General features: G+C 33.3%; 1 protein-coding gene across 3 annotated transcripts in view; it reads right to left on the bottom strand.

Moving 5' to 3' along the window:
- Nucleotides 1-23,004, bottom strand: part of LOC141461890 (uncharacterized) — a 102,265-nt gene that overhangs the window by 12,128 nt on the left and 67,133 nt on the right. For all 3 annotated transcript variants that reach the window (XM_074143325.1, XM_074143326.1, XM_074143327.1), the window contains 9 exons: nucleotides 9,641-9,758; nucleotides 8,116-8,388; nucleotides 7,152-7,495; nucleotides 5,994-6,318; nucleotides 4,988-5,181; nucleotides 4,456-4,700; nucleotides 3,698-3,845; nucleotides 2,699-2,838; nucleotides 2,331-2,619 (listed from right to left, as the gene is read on the bottom strand). In XM_074143325.1, coding sequence (XP_073999426.1) covers nucleotides 2,394-2,619; nucleotides 2,699-2,838; nucleotides 3,698-3,845; nucleotides 4,456-4,700; nucleotides 4,988-5,181; nucleotides 5,994-6,318; nucleotides 7,152-7,442 — 1,569 coding nt within the window. In that variant the 5' untranslated portion in view covers nucleotides 7,443-7,495; nucleotides 8,116-8,388; nucleotides 9,641-9,758 and the 3' untranslated portion in view covers nucleotides 2,331-2,393. The remainder of the gene's footprint in view (nucleotides 1-2,330; nucleotides 2,620-2,698; nucleotides 2,839-3,697; nucleotides 3,846-4,455; nucleotides 4,701-4,987; nucleotides 5,182-5,993; nucleotides 6,319-7,151; nucleotides 7,496-8,115; nucleotides 8,389-9,640; nucleotides 9,759-23,004) is intronic.

Here is a 23,004-nt window from a genome sequence, read left to right as displayed (position 1 = left end):
CATACAAATTAACCTTAGCAAAAAAAAACTTTCAGATGAATTTCGATTGTCCCAAAATACCATTAAGACGTCATCAACTCCAGCAATTCGCTCTTGAAGTCAGCGAAAACGTAAATGAAAACATAATTCGAATTACTTTCGTTTCGTCTAACGAATTAGAACTAAAACAAACAAAAACGATGGATTAGAATTATGGCAACGAGCCACGCAGAGAAAATTGGCGAGATAAGATCTATGCTGTGCTTTAAGTGGAATACGAGAGCGAACTTTATTTTCAATTGGTTGTTGATGGACATGTGATTGGATTCAATGTCTACTTTGCTCAGCTTAAATAAGGTTTAAAGAGATAATATAATTTTCTTGTTTCATGGAAATGAAGTACTCCTTAAAGAAGACCACTTAATTCACGTCTTTGGTTTCGGAAGATATTAATTTCGAGCTTTCCCATAACCCAGCATACATCCCAGACCTTGAAATCTCTGATTACCAACGTGTCTTCTCCATGGCCTACATGGTAAACAATGTAAAAATAAGGCGGAAAGTTTTGAAAATACTATTTTGATGCGGTGTGGGATGAACATGAAATTATTGGCCCATAAAAAATGGTACCAAATTAATAAAATTGGGCCTTTCGTTTCAGCAGCAAGGTGAGCAAAAAAATTAAATTTTGAAATGTAGGTGATTAACGCCACAAACTACACTCAGCAGCAAAAAAAACCGGACACTTAATATTTTTTATATTAAAAGCTGATTATCAGTAATGTGTTTGTTTTTGTGGGTAATCTGGTTATTACAGAGAATGTAGGGTCTTAGTCCATTGGACTAATCCCTTCAGGATTAGTAGGGCATGAGATAAGACTCAGATGTGGCTTATTTGTCTTGAGGCTGCTTTACCTGACGGAACTCTTCTAAACTGTAAGCAGGTTTTCGCACCTTTAAAGATCTTTAATTTATTAACCGCGCCTTTCTGTCATTAATAGACGTGATTTTTTTTATTTTGGTCCAGATTAATGGTTCTTTGGAATGTAGACGTGGCCTGAGCTGATGTCTTGGCAAGAGAAGGCCGGAGCGTCCGATCTATCGCAGAAACCCTTGGAGTAGCGAAGTCCGCCATTAATGATGCACTCCGGCGTTTCCGGGAGACTGGCAGTTATGAACGGAGGGCTGGCAGTGGCCGACCAAGGGCCACAACTGAAGTTGACGATCGATTTATCACGCTTTCAGTATTGAGAGACCGCCATTTAGCTGCTCCTGAGGTTCGGGACAGGCTTCAAGTGGCGCGAAATACGCGTGTTAGCTCGGACACAGTACGGTGGAGACTGAGGGAGCGAGGACTGGAAGCAAGGCGCCACGCGACAGGGCCCCAACTCCTGGAAAGGCATCGTAGAGAAAGGCGATTATTTGCCGACCAGCATTTTCATTGGACTGTAGTGCAATGGGGAACAGTTTTATTCACAGATGAGTCTCGCTTTGGTCTATACCACTCAGACGATCGAGACAAAGTGTGGAGACGATCAGGAGAGCGATTTGCTCCATGCACTCTTCGCGAGTCACGATCTTTCGAAAAGAGATCAGTTATGGTTTGTTTGGAGTGGAATCAATTTCCACGCCCGCACTGAACTGATTTTCATTGATAATGGCTCTGACTGCTCGGAGGTACATTGAGGAAGAGCTCCTAGAGGCTGTGATCCCGTTTGCTCCATTTATTGGTGACCACTTCATTTTGATGCAGGATAAAATGCTCGCCCACATACCGCCAGAATTGTTACCGAATACTTGGAGCAATTGGGAATCACAGTACTGGACTGGCCTGCACGAATCCCGATAGGAATCCCATAGAACATTTGTGGGATAATTTAGGAAGGCGTGTTAGACATCGTCATTCTCCTCCTAGTGACTTTAATCGGCTCCAAATTGCTCTTCGTGAAGAATGGGATGCTCTGCCGGAGGAGTACGTCCAAAATTGAATTTCATCAATGCCTGACAGGGTTAGGGCCCTTCGCCGTTGAAAAGGGAGAAATACCCGCTATTAGAAGAACATCCTTTGTCAGAAAACCTGTTAAAAATGAAGAATAAAGTTTAAAAAAAAATGTGTTAATTTCTTATTTTTACTTTATTTTATAATTTTTTTTGTAAATAATTAATAAAACTTATTCATTTGTGGCAGATTTTGTGTAAATTACTTATAAATAAACCAATTCTTACCATAAATTAAAAAGATTAACGTATTTAACAAAATTATGTGACCAAATCTGAGTGTCCGGTTTTTTTTGCTGTTGAGTGTATTATTACCAAGTTAAAATAAAAAATCTAATAACATGAGCCAGCACCTGATCCACAGTTCTAGGTACAGGCGGTGGTTTCCTTTTTGGTTTCCACCTGAGCAAATCTACTCAGGCGTACTCTGTTCCAGTGGACATACTTCGATCGCCTAATGTGTAGTTTCTATCATCAAAATATCTATCATCCTCTTCATCGTCACGCCCTTCCGGAGACACGAGGTTGTCTGAATAATGTCCACTGCCACCACGAGAATGCGCGTATGAGATACTCTTCTGGTAGCTGAACAACTGGCGTTCCAGGCTGTAGTTTTCCGCTTGTAGGGCGTTGATTTCTTTTCTGCAAGAACATAAAATTAGCAAGAAACAAGACCATGACATTATACTGCTAATTGTGGGCTAAAAGATCTAGCTCATACCTCATCTGATGGTTGTGTATTCTGCTGACGTCGTCATATTTGTGGTAGGTGGCCTGGAACAGGAGGTAGCTCTCTTCCCATTCAACTTGCACGTGCAGCTGGCTTTTTTCCGAGAGATATGGACAGCCAGCTTCACGAAACTGCAAACAATTTTATCGAAGCAGCAGCTAAATATGATATTCCAGTTAGTTCTCACCCTTATTCATGAAGCTTTCAATAAGTAATTTGAGTTTCTAAGTTCATTTGTTAATGATTAAACACAGTAAATATACAAACAAGCGTACAACTTCTAATACTTTTGATAAAGCGGGCAAAATCACCATCCCAGGCAAATAATTATTAACTTCACGTATTGAACACTGAATTGGTGTTTCTCTGCCTTGAAACAGAACTACAGACTGGTCCACTCACCTAAATCAGGCCACTATCATTTAAATCAGGCACTTACTTCATTACTATGGGTGCTAGCCAGAGTGTTTGTGCTTGTCTATCTACCTTAAAAACCTACTAGCCCTGGCAAAAAACTATAGTGGACTGTGTCCCAGCTCGAGTGGTATTAGGATAGAGACAAGAAAATTGATAGTAGGCGCTAATGAAGGCAGTCGACGCGCCTAAAAAAAATTGCGGATAGTTCAACCAGCAGCTCAATCTAATCATTTTATGCAAGGAGTACGTAAGAGTAATACAAAGAGTTTATTTTACCGCCATAGTATGCTTTTTCTGGAAAATGCGGACCAGTTTTATAGCATGCTCTGCTGGTTAAAAATTGTTTATACTTAATCATTTGGTGTGTAATATGTGCCTTTGCTAAATGTTGCATTTATTAGCTAGACATTTAGTGACAATCTCATGACCCCTAACTATAGTATACAGTATAATGTACTGCCTTAAATTTGTAAGAGCCCTTGTTGTCCAGCTTGTCAGTGTTGAACTAGCTTGGTTGTAACTTCTAAATTTATCTGGACACATCATGTATGCCGCTACTAAGTATATACTGACCTCTTTAATTCCTATATCTGTCTCCATAATGATGCCTTCGTCAGAGACCTCTTGGGCATAGTAATGGCTGAACGGAGCCCCGGGAAGAGGTATTGGTTCTACTGTTTTATTATGGTAGCGCAGGATATAAGCTGTCCAAGAGACGTATCTAGAAAAGAAATAGTTTGTATGCATACTCTAATTTTGGAAATTCTTTAATAGCGGTTAGAAGGCGCTAATGACCAAGATGTTGATGCGCCGGAAAAAAAAAAAAAAAAGCGGTTAGACTATGGCTGTATAGGCTGTATAAGGAGCGTTTGGGCAAGTTCAGCAGAGACTCGCCCACGCTGTATGAAGCTGTAAATAGTTAAGGCTGGAGATGGGTTATCGAAATCTGAAGTACCCTGAGGGATTACATAATGTGGTCAAGGTATAAGTCATAAGATCTGCTGCCCTAGAAAATAGTCTAGGGCTTTAAGACCTGTTACGCAACGATGGCAAAAGCACGTGTATTGCAGTATTACTACCTGCGCACACAAGCACCCTGTCCAGTTTCTTCACTTGTCCTCACTTAAAAATAAAATGCCATGTGAAGAAATCTAGTACGACTATTCTCGCTCAGATTGATGCCTGAGCTAAATGCTTCAATGGCACCCTTACCACCGGGTAGTCCGATAGCCAGCTAAATCCCATAGCCTCTTATCTAACTTCAAGGAATTGTCCCGGCTTTGTCCCTATGGTTCATACAGCCATAGTCCCCTTTGTTACTAAAGTTTTACCTCAAATGATTCCTTGGTACGTTGTGTATATCCTTGTAGACCATGTGCAGTCGGATAGTGTCAGCGTGGCAGTCAGTTTTGATAGTCCAGCCCTGTTTGTCTCGGTCGTAGCAGTGGGTTACCCCGTGCGCGGTGACGCCCATAGACATGGGTCCGCTGGCTTGCTGCTGGGCTATCACCACACTGGACACAACCTCGCTCAGCGTGTTCGCCAGGATCATCTCCACGTGCACTCTCACCACGCCCTGTCAGATAAGTCCAGTCAGATTAGTTCGCGACAACTTGGATCTTAGACGCTGCAGTGCACTGGCTACATTCTCTCGTCCCTCTGGGCAGCACCAGTACATACTGCTGGTAAGGGACAATTTAACGCCAGCAGTCTGAATTCTAATGCACCATGCAGTACCGTACTCTCTGTTTGATTTAACAAAAATTATCAGAACTAATACCTACGGCACTGAAATTTCCTCGCAATCTCTTCATAAAGTAGAAAAGAAAACTAAACTTAGAGCCAATTATCATCGTTATTAACCTTATACACTAAGTCGTTAAACCGAGCTCTGGGATGCCATCCGTAGCTTTTGCCATCTGAATCGGAGACATCGTCCACTACCCCGGAGTCGATCCGACGATCAGCATCGCCCAACACGACGGTGTATCTAACCCGGCACTGGTGATCAAAGCCCGTGCAACGATTTAGATAGAGCGACAATCGGTGATCGCCACCTGCAAAGAGACTGTGATTACAGATTGAACAGGGTGTCACAGAGAGCATAATCAATGCCTTGATGGTTTTCTATCCTGACGTTATTTATACTTTAATGGGTTTTGTTCACATAAATAAAAACCTTTTAAAGTCTCAAAAAAAAATTACTATTATTTTTTTCTTTTAATTTTCCACACCATTTTAATGATGTATGAATGATCCTTAAACTCTTAAAAATAGCTACTTATTATTTGGGGCTTATGACAAAATTAATATATTTTATAAGCAAGTTAAATATTTTAAAAAATTTAGGAATCACGACACCTAATTAGTAGTTGGACGTAAAGCCCGCCTCAAAAAATAGGCAATTACTTTACTATTACAATTTAGACTTTTGAGAAAATCCCCCCCCAAATCATTTTTATTTTAAAATTTTAATTATCTTATAAAGCATAGGCGAAAGAGTTAAAGTTTTTCAAAATTTGTGTAAACCGTTTAAATTACGCGTTTAGACTATCCTTCTGCAACGCCCCATTATTACAGGGACAAATATTAAAAAAAATGATTATTAACAATTTCATCAAAAACTCCTTTTTAATTTATTTGTTATTCATTAATTTGTTTAGTGATAAAGTAATTATCAGCTTTGAGGTGTAGAAGTATTAGATAATAATCTTTAAAAAAAATTAAAACTGGCATAGGATCGAAGAGTCATTAAATAAAGCGTATAAAACCATAAATACAAAGTTTTTAACACAATAAATTCTTGTCCATTTATAAAAATAATTTCAATTAAAGAAGGCATAGGTTTTAAACGAATCAAAGCAATTACTCTTATAGTGGTGGTCCTTGTTGGAATGCTGCTCTTTGATGCCGTGGGGGTAGAGCGCTAGGTTCCAGTCGAAACCACCGAATGAGAAATAGGTGGTTTCGATCTTAGTGGGCAGCTTGGCTCCGATATGGTGATGCGATCGGTTCAAGCCAGTGAACATGGAATGAGGCAGTCGGAACTCCGTGTCGAAGACGGTGCGCACATGGCCCATGCACAGCTCCAACTGGAACTCACCGTTGGTGTCCGTGAAGTTGCGCGTATGCAGATCGCTCACTGGAATGTAGTTGCGGTTCCCTTGCGCTGGACAGTCGGCTGTGAACTTTACCTGCATTTTTTTTTTTAATCAGTTTAATCAAAATTATAATTTTTAGTGAATGTTTAGTTGGTAGTGCCAAACAGCTTTGGGACCTCTCTGAACAGTAACCTCTGGCCAAGTTCAACTATCCTAACCAATCTTTTGTTCATGCCTGTACCTTTAAACCAAGGTCTTTTAGGCAGTTGGTTCAGCTATCCTGCTTTCTTGATCAATTTACACACTATTTGTTTGAGTAATACTAGGGTGTAAGAAAAGTGAAATCGAGCTAACTACAGATATGTGAACGTAGGTTTTTTTTTTTTATGATTTAAGACGCGTCAACATCTTAAGTCATTGGCGCTTAGAGCTTATGTCAGTGCACTGCCTGCCTCCAGACAGAGTTCTCCCGTTACAACACTCCTTCTCAAGACATATAATTTCTGGTTAATCTCCTTGAACTGCTCTGAGCTACAGTTGGCTTTGAGAGTGCTATATCTACAGATATTACTCAACTTCTTCTCAGAACCTGTCCTAAGCAGTACAAGTATTTACTTGTTTATTTAAACAGAGCAGTCCCACTTTAATCATTATTTTAGGATACGGCGTTTAAAGCTTTTTATCGAAAAGTATCCAACTGAATTTCTGGATTCAACTCTACCACCTTTAATTACATATGAAGATCTGTTCATAAACCGTTAGAAGCATGGCAGGAAGTAAAAGGGTAGCTAAGGAATCGTAGATAAACAGCACAATGTATCCTTGCTAATTCAGAGAAACGAACGCAGATTCTTCTTTTCAGAGTGAACTCATCAATATAAACACAAAGTTGTAAAAAAAATATCGCTTTCTGCGATATTACTTACCTGTTTTCCGGAGAAGGCTTCATTGACCGAAAAATGCTCTCGGTTAAGTATAGTGAATGTGAAGTCTACATAAACTCGCACAGATTCTGACACCGACCTCCAGACTAGATACACTCCAAGCACCTTGTCCGCTCGGGAAAAGGTGATGGCCCATCTGTGGTGTCCACAGGAGAACTCCTTGGAAGTGATATCTCGTTCCAGATCTCGGGTCACCGAGCGAGTCACCACAAACGTAAATACGTGTGAGTTGGCACGGTCAGAGATTTTTACAAATCTATACAACAGTGCCATAACCTTTCTTTCTAGTTCTGTTTATAAAATATTGTTCATATGTTTTCGGTAACCTGAAAGCACAAACATAAAATTTATTTTTAATTTCATTCTGTTCTCAGCATAAGCGCATCCTAGCAAATGAATGATAGAGTGAAGAAATGATGGATGTCGCCAATTTTCTAGGTAGGATATCTGGAGCTTTAGTAATAAAATTTCGTTTTTAGGACTCAGTACAAGCACATTCTTGTAACTGGGGAATGCTGGTTGGATGAGGTTCTAGAAAGGATATGTAGCGTTCTGTTAAGTATATCTTTGTTTGATGATAATCGGAGCAGATCTGCATATAAGAAAACGTCTAGCTCTCAGCCCGCAGCTTCCTCAGCTATCCTCCATCTAAGGACAACAGTGTGACGAATGCTAGGATGTGAGACAGCGAGGCACCAATCAATCCATCAATTACTTTCCCAAGATGATTACTTGGTAGGCAGACCATGTTAGTCGTTCCAGTCTTCTAGACATCATAGATAGTCTTTGGGAGACTGGAACGTACTGATGTTTTAGAGCGCTAGGTTTGGAGATGAAGACGTAAACTTTAATTAGCTTGATGCTGCTAGATTATCTTACAGATTCACACCCATTTTAGATTTGAATTGCATGCAAATAAATCATCAATTAATGTAAGTAATTTTACCTTCTAAAAAGATAACCGCAAAGTTGGTGATGTAAAAAAAATTAATTCTTGCTCTTAATAATTTGTGTGTATTGTTCCCGTAAATTGTTTTTAGACAACATAGTTCATGTTAGTAGATTGCATTCGAGATTGAATTAAGTCGAACCATTTATCACATCATCGTTTTAATATTTTTAATTTTTTTTCTTTTATATTGACTTGTATTAAAACCTCAAAAACTAAAACTCTGTTCAGCCTTTCATTAAAATCCTAATCAAGTTAAAGTAGCTTATGCTGTAAAATTTTTAAAATTTATTAGATTAATAATAATATATAAAATATACATTAATAATATATAAAAATGATATTACAAACAAACATCCATCTGAATCAGCCTTTGTTGGCATGGGAACAAAATTTTAAACAGAAATTTTCCGCTTTCAAAGGATGGAGTCCTTTCGTCACAGCCAGAAAAAGAACATCAAGTTTGGCCTAGTGATGAGATGATGTCCAGCTCTACGCAAGAACTTGACCAAATAATTAAAGCTGCTTCAAAGAGCAATAGTGGGACTGGACCCCGTGTGTTTTAATTTATGTGGCACTCATATTATGCAAGCAGAAGCATTTCGCATGCGCTGCCAGAGACAAATTGTACAATTTTATTAATATTGCCATTTCTATTTTGAGTATTTTGAGCGTTTATCTAAGTATCTTTATTACCTGTAAGAATATACACATTGGCACTTGATAACAACAGGTGGATTATACTGGCTTAGGCACTAGGAATTTCCTTTTTATTTTCTGTGTTTGTTCACTGTTTTTAAGCAAATATTTATCGGCTTATATATGCTGCAACAATGTGAGAGAGAAGGGTTAATGGCACTGTGGAGACTGCTGATGAGGTCAGTACTACCTCGGTCACCTTTTTTTAGGAACAGCTACAATAAATGATTCAAAGATCAAAATTCGATTAGAAGAATTTTTGGTCAGTGAAGAAAATTATGAAAAACAATGAATATCAGATGAAAACGTCTGATATTTTATAGATGTCCTAACTTTAAACTGCTAAACTTGATCCAACATGCAAGCTTAAGAAAAGAAGATACAAAGAGGCAAAGAGCGAAATATGCCTGTCAGGAGAGAAAAAATAAATTAAGGGATGAAATGATTAGATAAAAGTCAGAAAAGATGGTATTGACTTATAAAGTGCATCAAACTAAAGGAAAAGACAGGAACCGTCACTTCAAAATGCTGATGGGCCCTGAATAAGAATGTCCACGGAATCCTCCATAATTTGTATTTAAAGTAAAGTTTTGATTTTTATTTGAAGAAATGTATTTTTTTTTGTCGTATTCCGCCGAGAATAATTGAACACTGGCTTAAATTGTGACTAAATTTCACGAAAGATTGGAACTGTGGAAAACAACTCCTTACAATACCAAAGAAAACCTTGTTGACTATCACGCCTACTTAGCCAATATTCTCGCTTGCAAAGGCTGATCCAAGCACACCAGTTCTAGCAAATGTTTAGTTACTTATCCACTACCTTGCCTTAACATATATCTAGCTATAATCTTGGTAGAATGTATAACTCTTGAGAGAAAGATATCTATGTGGTAAGTTGAAGCATGAGGACGGACAGTGAGTTTGAAGATATGGAAAATCTGCAACAAAAATAAAATTTCTTCAAAACTGATATTTTCACCAAAAAGTTAGCTGCAATATTACATTTTTATTTCAGTTGTTTTGTTTTTTGTTTTTTTAATATGCCTCGTCTTTTGTTTCTATAGCCTTATATTGTCATAGATATTTTCCTTACGGATTGAAGCATTTACCTAAGATTTTCGGTGCCTATTCCTAACAAAAATAATAAACTTTTGTTTACAAAAACTACACTCTATGAATGATAACAAGTATCTAACATAAAACATGCACATAGACCTTCTGATTTAGTAAACTCAATACTGAACTTCACAAATTAGTTCTTACGATGATAATAAAAATAATTCTTATCGTGTGTATGTCTGGGCTAGAAAGGGCCCACTAAAAATTACTTTTATATGAACAATTAACTTTGTACAATTAATTTTTATGTATGTATACAAATTGTTTGATCATTAGATTTAATGTAATGTGATGATCATCCAACAGTTATGATGATATACTCGTAGCTCTACATTGAACTTCACAAACTTTTTTTATAATACCCTGAAGAAGGTAGTAAAATTACCGAAACGTTGATATAAAGCAAAAAAGTTGTTTTTATTCAAGACCGCACCTCGATATTCACCAAAAATCATCTATCAACAACGGTCGAAAAAAACCAAAAATCATTATATTTATAATTAAGTTAATCAACTAATTATGTACGTAACTGTAAAATAAATAATTATTATCACATCTAAAATTTAAATAAGAATGCAATATAAATAAATTGCGGTTAAGGAGAGAAATTAAATGAAACAAATATAATCAAAATATTAAAGAAATTTATTTAATAATACTTTTGAAAAGTAAAAGTAAGGAAACGAAGAAACAAAAATAAAAACTTAAAAGGTACTTAATGAGACGAAGATCAGTAAATATGCTTCTGGAAAATAAGAAATTATGTGAAATAGTATATAAGAGGATATATTGGTATGTACATAGAAATATTTTGGTATTGCAAGATTAAATCTAATCTATTCCACTGGAAAAGCTTGAAAGAATAGACACTTGTGGTCCCATGTTAATCTGGTTCGTTGACTATCTTTGTGACAGATGGTGCCGAGTGAAATGGGGTCTGTGTTCTCGAAGGTTTGTTGCGATTTTAGATGTTCCTCAGGGATCTTAAGTAGGACCAAGGACCTTCCACTATTAACGATTTTCTTTCGTCCATCACTGATACTGGCATTCGCTGATCTGAAGTTTTTCAAGAGGTTCTCTGCCCGTCAGACTGCAGTACGTAGCGTTCATTCTTGAAATATTATGTTGTAATAATAATGAAATTGAGCTAAATGTTCAAATATGCCGTGCCTTTTCATACACTATCTTAAAAGAAACTCCATTTTCTTTAATCATTTATTTGCCCTCTTCACTAAAGTGTTTGGGAAGAGGTTTTTCGCTAAATTGGGTAGGCGTAACTTTTTTGAGGTAAGAAGATTGACGATTGACGTACCGTTTTCAAAAAAAATAACTGAATGTTGTCGTAGGCTGCCCGGAGCAACCTTGCTGTTATTCGTTTTTATGTGCCAGTTCACCTATGGCGCGAACCAAAGTCGTTCGCTTTCTGATTCGGTCATACACGCATTCTCTTCAATAAAAATTTCATTTCAAGAATATATTCTGTATGGAACATGGTGATAGTATTAGCTATGATAAGACGTTTCTTCAGATAAAGTTTTTTACAGCCTTCTTTTCTTTAATTTCAGAAAATAATTATTCCTCTAGATTTCGAAACACCTGGGTCATTAACCAGAAAACAGTTTATATCAATAAACGATAAAATTCTCTGATTTTTTCTTTCCATTCCAACACATATGCTGCTAAAGAACAATTTTTAAAGTTTTCTATTTACGAATAAATTTTTCATCTACCTCCTTAAAATTAAATTCAAATTTCATGTTTGGTTTAAATGCTATCAAGTGACGCGGCAATAAAGTTTGGAAATAAAATAGGCCATCGTAAATACCACTTTACTGAATATAGTAAGTAAAGTAATGCCAATTTTTTCAGGCGGGCTTTACGTCAAACTACCTAATTAGGTGCCGCAAACGTACTTGACTATTAATTATTTGTTTATTAACCATTAAATAAATTTTACCACTAACCAACAATACATCTTAGCTTTGCGAGCCTCGACTCAAATCGCTCCGCTATCTTAGCGCCCTTTACTAAGTATAAGTATTTTTTGGTTTTTAAATTTTTTCTCGAAAACGGTTCCAATGTATTTCTTTAAACATGGTACTAGTTGATAATTGCATGCGTACAGATCTGCAACGTGTATTTAAAACATTTTTCCTTGTACGAAGCCTTCTTAAATCAGTTCTGCTTTTTTAAATTTAAGATGAGGCTATTTTTGCTGTTAAAACTAATCATTGGCGATAGAGAGCAGCTTTTACATCTTGCAGCAACCCCTGCTTGAGCCTTTCTTCTTTCTGGCTATTTCATCCATAATTCATATATCACATCTAAAGCCCTTATATTCATCCCACCAAGCAAATCCCCCATTGTACCTTACTTGAAGCTATAATTTGTCTACACGTTTTTTTTTTTTTAACTTTTTATACAACCTTTGTTACATAAGTAACACGATTTTATATCTTCCAAAAAGAGATTACTAAACTATTGGTTAACTTTTCGAGGATCTTTATTTTCAGAAAAATTATTATTAAACAAAATTGATGAAAGCTCTTTCAACGCTCTTAAATTTCAAAAAAAATTCAGAACGCCTTTAAATTTTGAGTTATTATATTGAATATGACTTTCTGGTTGATATCATTAGCATTTGAAAATTCTCATCATGTATACACTAATCACAACTTAAGACAATGTGCAGATTTAACACCAATATAATATTAAGAGAATCACAGATGAGTTTCTAAAGCGCTTGTCAGTATAATTACACACATCTACCACCAAGACCATACCAAATGAAAAATACAACTCTGCATTTAAAGTGCCACAGTTAAATGTAAAGATCTAACAAATATATAGTCTGCCTGTAAAATACCTTAAGTATATACAAATCTACTAGCTATCTTAATGAGAACAGGAACATGCCCCTAATCTGCTCCTAAATCGGGACATCTACAGATATATCACCTAAATAGTATTACAGAGAACTGCAAGCATGTCTCTAAAAAATCAGGTTTACAGTGTTCAGATACATCGAAACAGCATTAAGGAAAAAAATTGTTATTCAATAGTTATATTAATTAATATTTATTTTTGTATGAATTAATACTTTATTCTTGGAGAATAGTTATTGCTTTAATTATTCATTATTTTTTTAATAATTATTCTCATTCAATATGGAAATTAATAATCCATGATTTTGTAAAATAATGATATAAACAGTTTTTCATAATTTGTAATTTTGGTTAAAAACCCTGTACTAAATAAATATTATTTAGTGTATCCTTTGAGTAAAAATCAACTCATTTCTCTTTTTAATAACTTCTCTTTATATAAACATTTGTGATTTTTTTATTTATTTATTTTGAAAAAATGTTTCCAATTTTAAATAAAAGCGATTAATTGAGATATAAGCACACTAATGTAATTTTCTGAAGCCCTTATCAGGGGGAAAAAATTCGTTATATAAAATGCAAAATACTTCTTTTTTATCTATCCTTTATACAAAATACTTTATAGAAACATTAATAATAAATAAAAATAAATTATTTGAAAGGAAAATAGTAATGTGATTTTTATATCATTCAATAACTGAATAAAAATGCATTATTTGAATAAAAAATTGTTATCTAAATAATTATTCGTATTCAAAATAATGAATTAAATAACGCACAGCAATTTATTCATGAATTATTGAATAATAAATCAAATCAGTACCTATTTAAAATTTTTGAATGTTAATAAAGCTTCATAAATTATTATTTATTGGTTATTTTTAATAAATTTTACCCAAGCGTAATGTAATATTCATGTCTACTGCCGGAACTGCCCCCAAGATACTAAATTCATCATTATTAATCATTGTATGTAATGTATAGAACTACCACCTACCTATACAATATTGAAGGGAACCTGTACAAATGGTCCCAAGGCAGTACAATTTACAGATCTACCACTTGAAATATATTATGGAGAATTTCATAAATGCTTCTAAATTGTTAAGCTTTTGAGGACTTATTTTGAAGACGAGTCACCACTAACTGCACAGATATAGATTTCACGACGAAAGCGTAGCATGATTTTTTTTTTTCATTGTGAATAATGTGAAAAGTGCGTAGTTTGAAGTGCGTTGTTGCTGTTTGAGCACAATGCGGCCCCGAGATGTTAGGCATTGTCAACAGAATTCAACATGTTGTGACATTTATGAATGGTACGCAGGTGGGCTACTGATAACTGTGTCAGTATGGGTGACAATTACTAGGAAGCTGCCAGGTCATAGATAAGGGAGCTGCTATTGTCTAGGATTCTGAGCTGCGGAACCATGGGCACTTGTTTGTTTTGGGGGGGTCAGTCTGGCAACAGCACATTGCAGCCTTACCAGTTGAATCATCGTAATATAAACACTGAAATGGCACTGGAGGCAAGGCATTCTTCACGTTAAACTGACTACTAGGAAAAAGTGATTTAAAAAAAAAAAGTTATCTAAAAGCGGAGAAGATATAAGGGGGAGGATCCAGACGCGAGCCTAAAACAAAAACTAAAAGGCGAAAACCTTAAATTTACCAACTAAAAGCTAACCTAAACCGAAACTACCTTCAAATAAAATTGCTTTAGATTTAACAATAACTTTTACCTTGCTAATGACAAATTTAGAATGGGACACTCCCCATCGGCAATGTTATCTGAAATATTTCTGCAACATGAACGTGTGTTTCAAAATTGAAGAAAGAATTCGGTGTAACATTTTACGCACTTTATGTAGACCACTTACTACTCATTCTCAAACTAGATGTAGACATACGTAAATTATTTTCTTAACTAAACAGACATCGCCCTAACATAAATTTCACACATGAATATGAGAACGAGAAATCTCTTAACTTCCTGGATATCACACTTACTATAAGAGACAACAACTTAGAATTCGGAATATTCAGAAAGCCCACGTCCACTGAAACTATTATAATAACCCACCTAACATATATGCCACTTCTATTTACATCGGAACCGAGAAATACGAACTATTTACCCTATGCGAGAAACTAGGCCTCAAAACTGCGCTTAGGACCAAAAACAAACTGGAAAACAGTACACAAATCCAAACTACTAAAAATCTTTATGACAACAGCGGTATTTACAAACTAGTTTGTCCAGACTATGGTAAAACCTATATTAACCAGAGCTGGAGAAAAATCCAAGACAAATACAAAGAACACATCCGCTCTTATAAACACAACTTTCGCAAACCTCCTTATCAAACACAGTCATCAACTGGACAGTATCAACAACACAATGACTCTGTTACTTACAGGAACAAAAGGAAAACGTCTTAGAAATATACAGAAACCCATTCACCATAGACATATTGAGAGACCAAATTAACTATAACTGATACACTCTTTAAAGTCATTCCAAACCAAACACACCGACACAGCTGAGCAAACCTTACGAAAACAAAAGCATGAACGTAACGAGCGTGTAGCATGTTCTCTACTATTAAAAGAAGTCTATTTAGGATTTTATTTATTTAGGCATCATTTGTTAATCGCACATTCATCAATATTCATTTTTAATAATTATTTCCCAGTACAAATGAACTAGGTATGATTCAGTATTTACTGCTTACATTCTGACAACATCCATTTTACAAAGCTAAAACATTACCTACGCACAAAATATACATATACAGAGGTTTGAAATTTGGACGATTTACAAAAACACCAAACTATAACCTTCTATATCTCAATAACTATTATCACTAAAACATTGCTAATTATTTCAGTTATAGAGCCAACTTTTCTCCACAATTCGGTAAAGAGTTCAGCAAATGGGAACAATACGGAAAGAGATAAACAGCTTTGAAATTTGTACGTTTTAAAAACCTACAAACTTTAACCTTCTATATCTCAATAACTATTATTACTAAAACATTGCTATTTATTCCAGAGTTATACAGCTAACTTTTCTGTACAATTCGGTATAGAATTCATTGAATTCTGATTAATAGGAAAAGAGATATAGAGGTTTGAAATTTGGACGATTTACAAAACCTCCTAACTTTAACCTTCTATATCTCAATCATCACTAAAACATTCCTATCCATTCCAGTTATACAGCTAACTATTCTCTAAAATTCGGTATAGAATTCATTGAATTCTGATTAATAGGAAAAGAGATATAGAGGTTTGAAATTTGGACGATTTACAAAACCTCCAAACTTTAACCTTCTATATCTCAGTAACTATTATCACTAAAACATCCCTATTCATTCCAGTTATACAGCTAACTATTCTCTACAAATCGGTATAGAACTCATTGAATTCTGATTAATAAGAAAAGAGATATAGAAGTTTGTAATTTGGGCGATTTATAAAACCTTCAAACTTTATCATTCTTATAACTCAATAACTATTATCACTAAAACATTGCTTATTATTCTAGTTATAGTGCTAATTTTTGTCGACAGTTCGGTAAAGAATCCATTGAAATAAGGAGAATACAAAAAGAGTTATAAAGCTTTTAAATTTTGACGTCTTACAAAACCTCCAAACTTTACCCTTCTATATCATAATAACTATTATCACTAAAACATTGCTATTCATTCCAGTTATACAGCTAACTATTTTCTACAATTCGGTATAGAATTCATTAAATTCTGATTAATAATAAAGGAGATATAGAGGTTTGAAATTTGGACGATTTACAAAACCTCCAAACTTTAACATGGTATATCTCAGTAACTATTATCACTAAAACATCCCTATTCATTCCAGTTATACAGCTAACTATTTTCTACAATTCGGTATAGAATTCATTAAATTCTGATTAATAATAAAGGAGATATAGAGGTTTGAAATTTGGAAGATTTACAAAACCTCCAAATTTTAACCTTCCATATCTCAATAACTATTATCACTACAACATTCCTATTCATTCCAGTTATACAGCTAACTATTCTCTACAAATCGGTATAGAACTCATTGAATTCTGATTAATAAGAAAAGAGATATAGAAGTTTGTAATTTGGACGATTTATAAAACAATCAAACCTTATTATTCTTATAACTCAATAACTATTAACACTAAAACATTGCTAATTATTCTAGTTATAGAGCTAACTTTTCTCTACAGTTCGGTATAGAATTCATTGAATTCTGATTAATAGGAAAAGAGATATAGAGGTTTGAAATTTGGACGATTTACAAAACCTCCAAATTTTAACCTTCTATATCTCAATAACTATTATCACTAAAACATTCCTATTCATTCCAGTTATACAGCTAACTTTTCTCTACAATTCGGTATAGAATTCATTGAATTCTGATTAATAATAAACGAGATATAGAGGTTTGAAATTTGGACGATTTACAAAACCTCCAAATTTTAACCTTCCATATCTCAATAACTATTATCACTACAACATTCCTATTCATTCCAGTTATAGAGCTAACTATTCTCTAAAATTCAGTATAGAATTCATTGAATTCTGATTAATAAGAAAAGAGATATAGAGGTTTGAAAATTGGAAGATTTACAAAACCTCCAAAATTTAACCTTCCACATCTCAATAACTATTATCACTACAACATTCCTATTTATTCCAGAGTTATACAGCTAACTTTTCTGTACAATTCGGTATAGAATTCATTGAATTCTGATTAATAGGAAAAGAGATATAGAGGTTTGAAATTTGGACGATTTACAAAACCTCCTAACTTTAACCTTCTATATCTCAATCATCACTAAAACATTCCTATCCATTCCAGTTATACAGCTAACTATTCTCTAAAATTCGGTATAGAATTCATTGAATTCTGATTAATAGGAAAAGAGATATAGAGGTTTGAAATTTGGACGATTTACAAAACCTCCAAACTTTAACCTTCTATATCTCAGTAACTATTATCAATAAAACATCCCTATTCATTCCAGTTATACAGCTAACTATTCTCTACAAATCGGTATAGAACTCATTGAATTCTGATTAATAAGAAAAGAGATATAGAAGTTTGTAATTTGGGCGATTTATAAAACCTTCAAACTTTATCATTCTTATAACTCAATAACTATTATCACTAAAACATTGCTTATTATTCTAGTTATAGTGCTAATTGTTGTCGACAGTTCGGTAAAGAATCCATTGAAATAAGGAGAATACAAAAAGAGTTATAAAGCTTTTAAATTTTGACGTCTTACAAAACCTCCAAACTTTACCCTTCTATATCATAATAACTATTATCACTAAAACATTGCTATTCATTCCAGTTATACAGCTAACTATTTTCTACAATTCGGTATAGAATTCATTAAATTCTGATTAATAATAAAGGAGATATAGAGGTTTGAAATTTGGAAGATTTACAAAACCTCCAAATTTTAACCTTCCATATCTCAATAACTATTATCACTACAACATTCCTATTCATTCCAGTTATACAGCTAACTATTCTCTAAAATTCGGTATAGAATTCATTGAATTCTGATTAATAGGAAAAGAGATATAGAGGTTTGAAATTTGGAAGATTTACAAAACCTCCAAACTTTAACCTTCTATATCTCAGTAACTATTATCACTAAAACATTCCTATTCATTCCAGTTATACAGCTAACTATTCTCTACAAATCGGTATAGAACTCATTGAATTCTGATTAATAAGAAAAGAGATATAGAAGTTTGTAATTTGGGCGATTTATAAAACCTTCAAACTTTATCATTCTTATAACTCAATAACTATTATCACTAAAGCATTGCTTATTATTCTAGTTATAGTGCTAATTTTTGTCGACAGTTCGGTAAAGAATCCATTGAAATAAGGAGAATACAAAAAGAGTTATAAAGCTATTAAATTTTGACGTCTTACAAAACCTCCAAACTTTACCCTTCTATATCATAATAACTATTATCACTAAAACATTGCTATTCATTCCATTTATACAGCTAACTTTTCTCTACAATTCGGTATAGAATTCATTAAATTCTGATTAATAATAAAGGAGATATAGAGGTTTGAAATTTGGAAGATTTACAAAACCTCCAAATTTTAACCTTCCATATCTCAATAACTATTATCACTACAACATTCCTATTCATTCCAGTTATACAGCTAACTATTCTCAAAAATTCGGTATAGAATTCATTGAATTCTGATTAATAGGAAAAGAGATATAGAGGTTTGAAATTTGGACGATTTACAAAACCTCCAAATTTTAACCTTCTATATCTCAATAACTATTATCACTAAAACATTCCTATTCATTCCAGTTATACAGCTAACTTTTCTCTACAATTCGGTATAGAATTCATTGAATTCTGATTAATAATAAAGGAGATATAGAGGTTTGAAATTTGGACGATTTACAAAACCTCCAAATTTTAACCTTCCATATCTCAATAACTATTATACTACAACATTCCTATTCATTCCAGTTATAGAGCTAACTATTCTCTAAAATTCAGTATAGAATTCATTGAATTCTGATTAATAAGAAAAGAGATATAGAGGTTTGAAAATTGGATGATTTACAAAACCTCCAAAATTTAACCTTCCACATCTCAATAACTATTATCACTACAACATTCCTATTCATTCCAGTTATACAGCTAACTATTCTCTAAAATTTGGTAAAGAATTCATTGAATTCTGATTAATAAGAAAAGAGATATAGAGGTTTGAAATTTGGAAGATTTACAAAACCTCCAAACTTTAACTTTCTATATCTCAATAACTATTAACATTAAAACATTCCTATTCATCCCAGTTATACAGCTAAGTATTCTCTACCATTCGGTATAGAATCCATTGAATTCTGATTAATAAAAAGGAGATATAGAGGTTTGAAATTTGGAATATTTACATAACCTTCAAACTTTAACTTTCTATATCTCAATAACTATTAACAGTAAAACATTCCTATTCATCCCAGTTATACAGCTAACTATTCTCTACCATTCGGTATAGAAACCATTGAATTCTGATTAATAAGAAAAGAGATATAGAGGTTTGAAAATTGGAAGATTTACAAAACCTCCAAAATTTAACCTTCCACATCTCAATAACTATTATCACTACAGCATTCCTATTTATTCCAGAGTTATACAGCTAACTTTTCTGTACAATTCGGTATAGAATTCATTGAATTCTGATTAATAGGAAAAGAGATATAGAGGTTTGAAATTTGGACGATTTACAAAACCTCCTAACTTTAACCTTCTATATCTCAATCATCACTAAAACATTCCTATCCATTCCAGTTATACAGCTAACTATTCTCTAAAATTCGGTATAGAATTCATTGAATTCTGATTAATAGGAAAAGAGATATAGAGGTTTGAAATTTGGACGATTTACAAAACCTCCAAACTTTAACCTTCTATATCTCAGTAACTATTATCACTAAAACATCCCTATTCATTCCAGTTATACAGCTAACTATTCTCTACAAATCGGTATAGAACTCATTGAATTCTGATTAATAAGAAAAGAGATATAGAAGTTTGTAATTTGGGCGATTTATAAAACCTTCAAACTTTATCATTCTTATAACTCAATAACTATTATCACTAAAACATTGCTTATTATTCTAGTAATAGTGCTAATTTTTGTCGACAGTTCCGTAAAGAATCCATTGAAATAAGGAGAATACAAAAAGAGTTATAAAGCTTTTAAATTTTGACGTCTTACAAAACCTCCAAACTTTACCCTTCTATATCATAATAACTATTATCACTAAAACATTGCTATTCATTCCAGTTATACAGCTAACTATTTTCTACAATTCGGTATAGAATTCATTAAATTCTGATTAATAATAAAGGAGATATAGAGGTTTGAAATTTGGAAGATTTACAAAACCTCCAAATTTTAACCTTCCATATCTCAATAACTATTATCACTACAACATTCCTATTCATTCCAGTTATACAGCTAACTATTCTCTACAAATCGGTATAGAACTCATTGAATTCTGATTAATAAGAAAAGAGATATAGAAGTTTGTAATTTGGACGATTTATAAAACAATCAAACCTTATTATTCTTATAACTCAATAACTATTAACACTAAAACATTGCTAATTATTCTAGTTATAGAGGTAACTTTTCTCTACAGTTCGTTAAAGAATCCATTAAATTCTGATTAATAATAAAGGAGATATAGAGGTTTGAAATTTGGAAGATTTACAAAACCTCCAAATTTTAACCTTCCATATCTCAATAACTATTATCACTACAACATTCCTATTCATTCCAGTTATACAGCTAACTATTCTCTAAAATTCGGTATAGAATTCATTGAATTCTGATTAATAGGAAAAGAGATATAGAGGTTTGAAATTTGGAAGATTTACAAAACCTCCAAACTTTAACCTTCTATATCTCAGTAACTATTATCACTAAAACATTCCTATTCATTCCAGTTATACAGCTAACTATTCTCTACAAATCGGTATAGAACTCATTGAATTCTGATTAATAAGAAAAGAGATATAGAAGTTTGTAATTTGGGCGATTTAAAAAACCTTCAAACTTTATCATTCTTATAACTCAATAACTATTATCACTAAAGCATTGCTTATTATTCTAGTTATAGTGCTAATTTTTGTCGACAGTTCGGTAAAGAATCCATTGAAATAAGAAGAATAAAAAAGAGTTATAAACCTTTTAAATTTTGACGTCTTACAAAACCTCCAAACTTTACCCTTCTATATCATAATAACTATTATCACTAAAACATTGCTATTCATTCCATTTATACAGCTAACTATTTTCTACAATTCGGTATAGAATTCATTAAATTCTGATTAATAATAAAGGAGATATAGAGGTTTGAAATTTGGAAGATTTACAAAACCTCCAAATTTTAACCTTCCATATCTCAATAACTATTATCACTACAACATTCCTATTCATTCCAGTTATACAGCTAACTATTCTCTACAAATCGGTATAGAACTCATTGAATTCTGATTAATAAGAAAAGAGATATAGAAGTTTGTAATTTGGACGATTTATAAAACAATCAAACCTTATTATTGTTATAACTCAATAACTATTAACACTAAAACATTGCTAATTATTCTAGTTATAGAGGTAACTTTTCTCTACAGTTCGTTAAAGAATCCATTAAATTCTGATTAATAATAAAGGAGATATAGAGGTTTGAAATTTGGAAGATTTACAAAACCTCCAAATTTTAACCTTCCATATCTCAATAACTATTATCACTACAACATTCCTATTCATTCCAGTTATACAGCTAACTATTCTCTAAAATTCGGTATAGAATTCATTGAATTCTGATTAATAGGAAAAGAGATATAGAGGTTTGAAATTTGGAAGATTTACAAAACCTCCAAACTTTAACCTTCTATATCTCAGTAACTATTATCACTAAAACATTCCTATTCATTCCAGTTATACAGCTAACTATTCTCTACAAATCGGTATAGAACTCATTGAATTCTGATTAATAAGAAAAGAGATATAGAAGTTTGTAATTTGGGCGATTTATAAAACCTTCAAACTTTATCATTCTTATAACTCAATAACTATTATCACTAAAGCATTGCTTATTATTCTAGTTGTAGTGCTAATTTTTGTCGACAGTTCGGTAAAGAATCCATTGAAATAAGGAGAATACAAAAAGAGTTATAAAGCTTTTAAATTTTGACGTCTTACAAAACCTCCAAACTTTACCCTTCTATATCATAATAACTATTATCACTAAAACATTGCTATTCATTCCATTTATACAGCTAACTTTTCTCTACAATTCGGTATAGAATTCATTAAATTCTGATTAATAATAAAGGAGATATAGAGGTTTGAAATTTGGAAGATTTACAAAACCTCCAAAATTTAACCTTCCATATCTCAATAACTATTATCACTACAACATTCCTATTCATTCCAGTTATACAGCTAACTATTCTCGAAAATTCGGTATAGAATTCATTGAATTCTGATTAATAGGAAAAGAGATATAGAGGTTTGAAATTTGGACGATTTACAAAACCTCCAAATTTTAACCTTCTATATCTCAATAACTATTATCACTAAAACATTCCTATTCATT

Source organism: Rhodnius prolixus, unplaced genomic scaffold (assembly GCF_049639745.1).
Source record: "Rhodnius prolixus isolate KJV_2025 unplaced genomic scaffold, Rpr scaffold_12, whole genome shotgun sequence".
Taxonomy (NCBI): domain Eukaryota; kingdom Metazoa; phylum Arthropoda; class Insecta; order Hemiptera; family Reduviidae; genus Rhodnius; species Rhodnius prolixus.
This window is presented reverse-complemented; position numbering and strand designations above follow the sequence as displayed.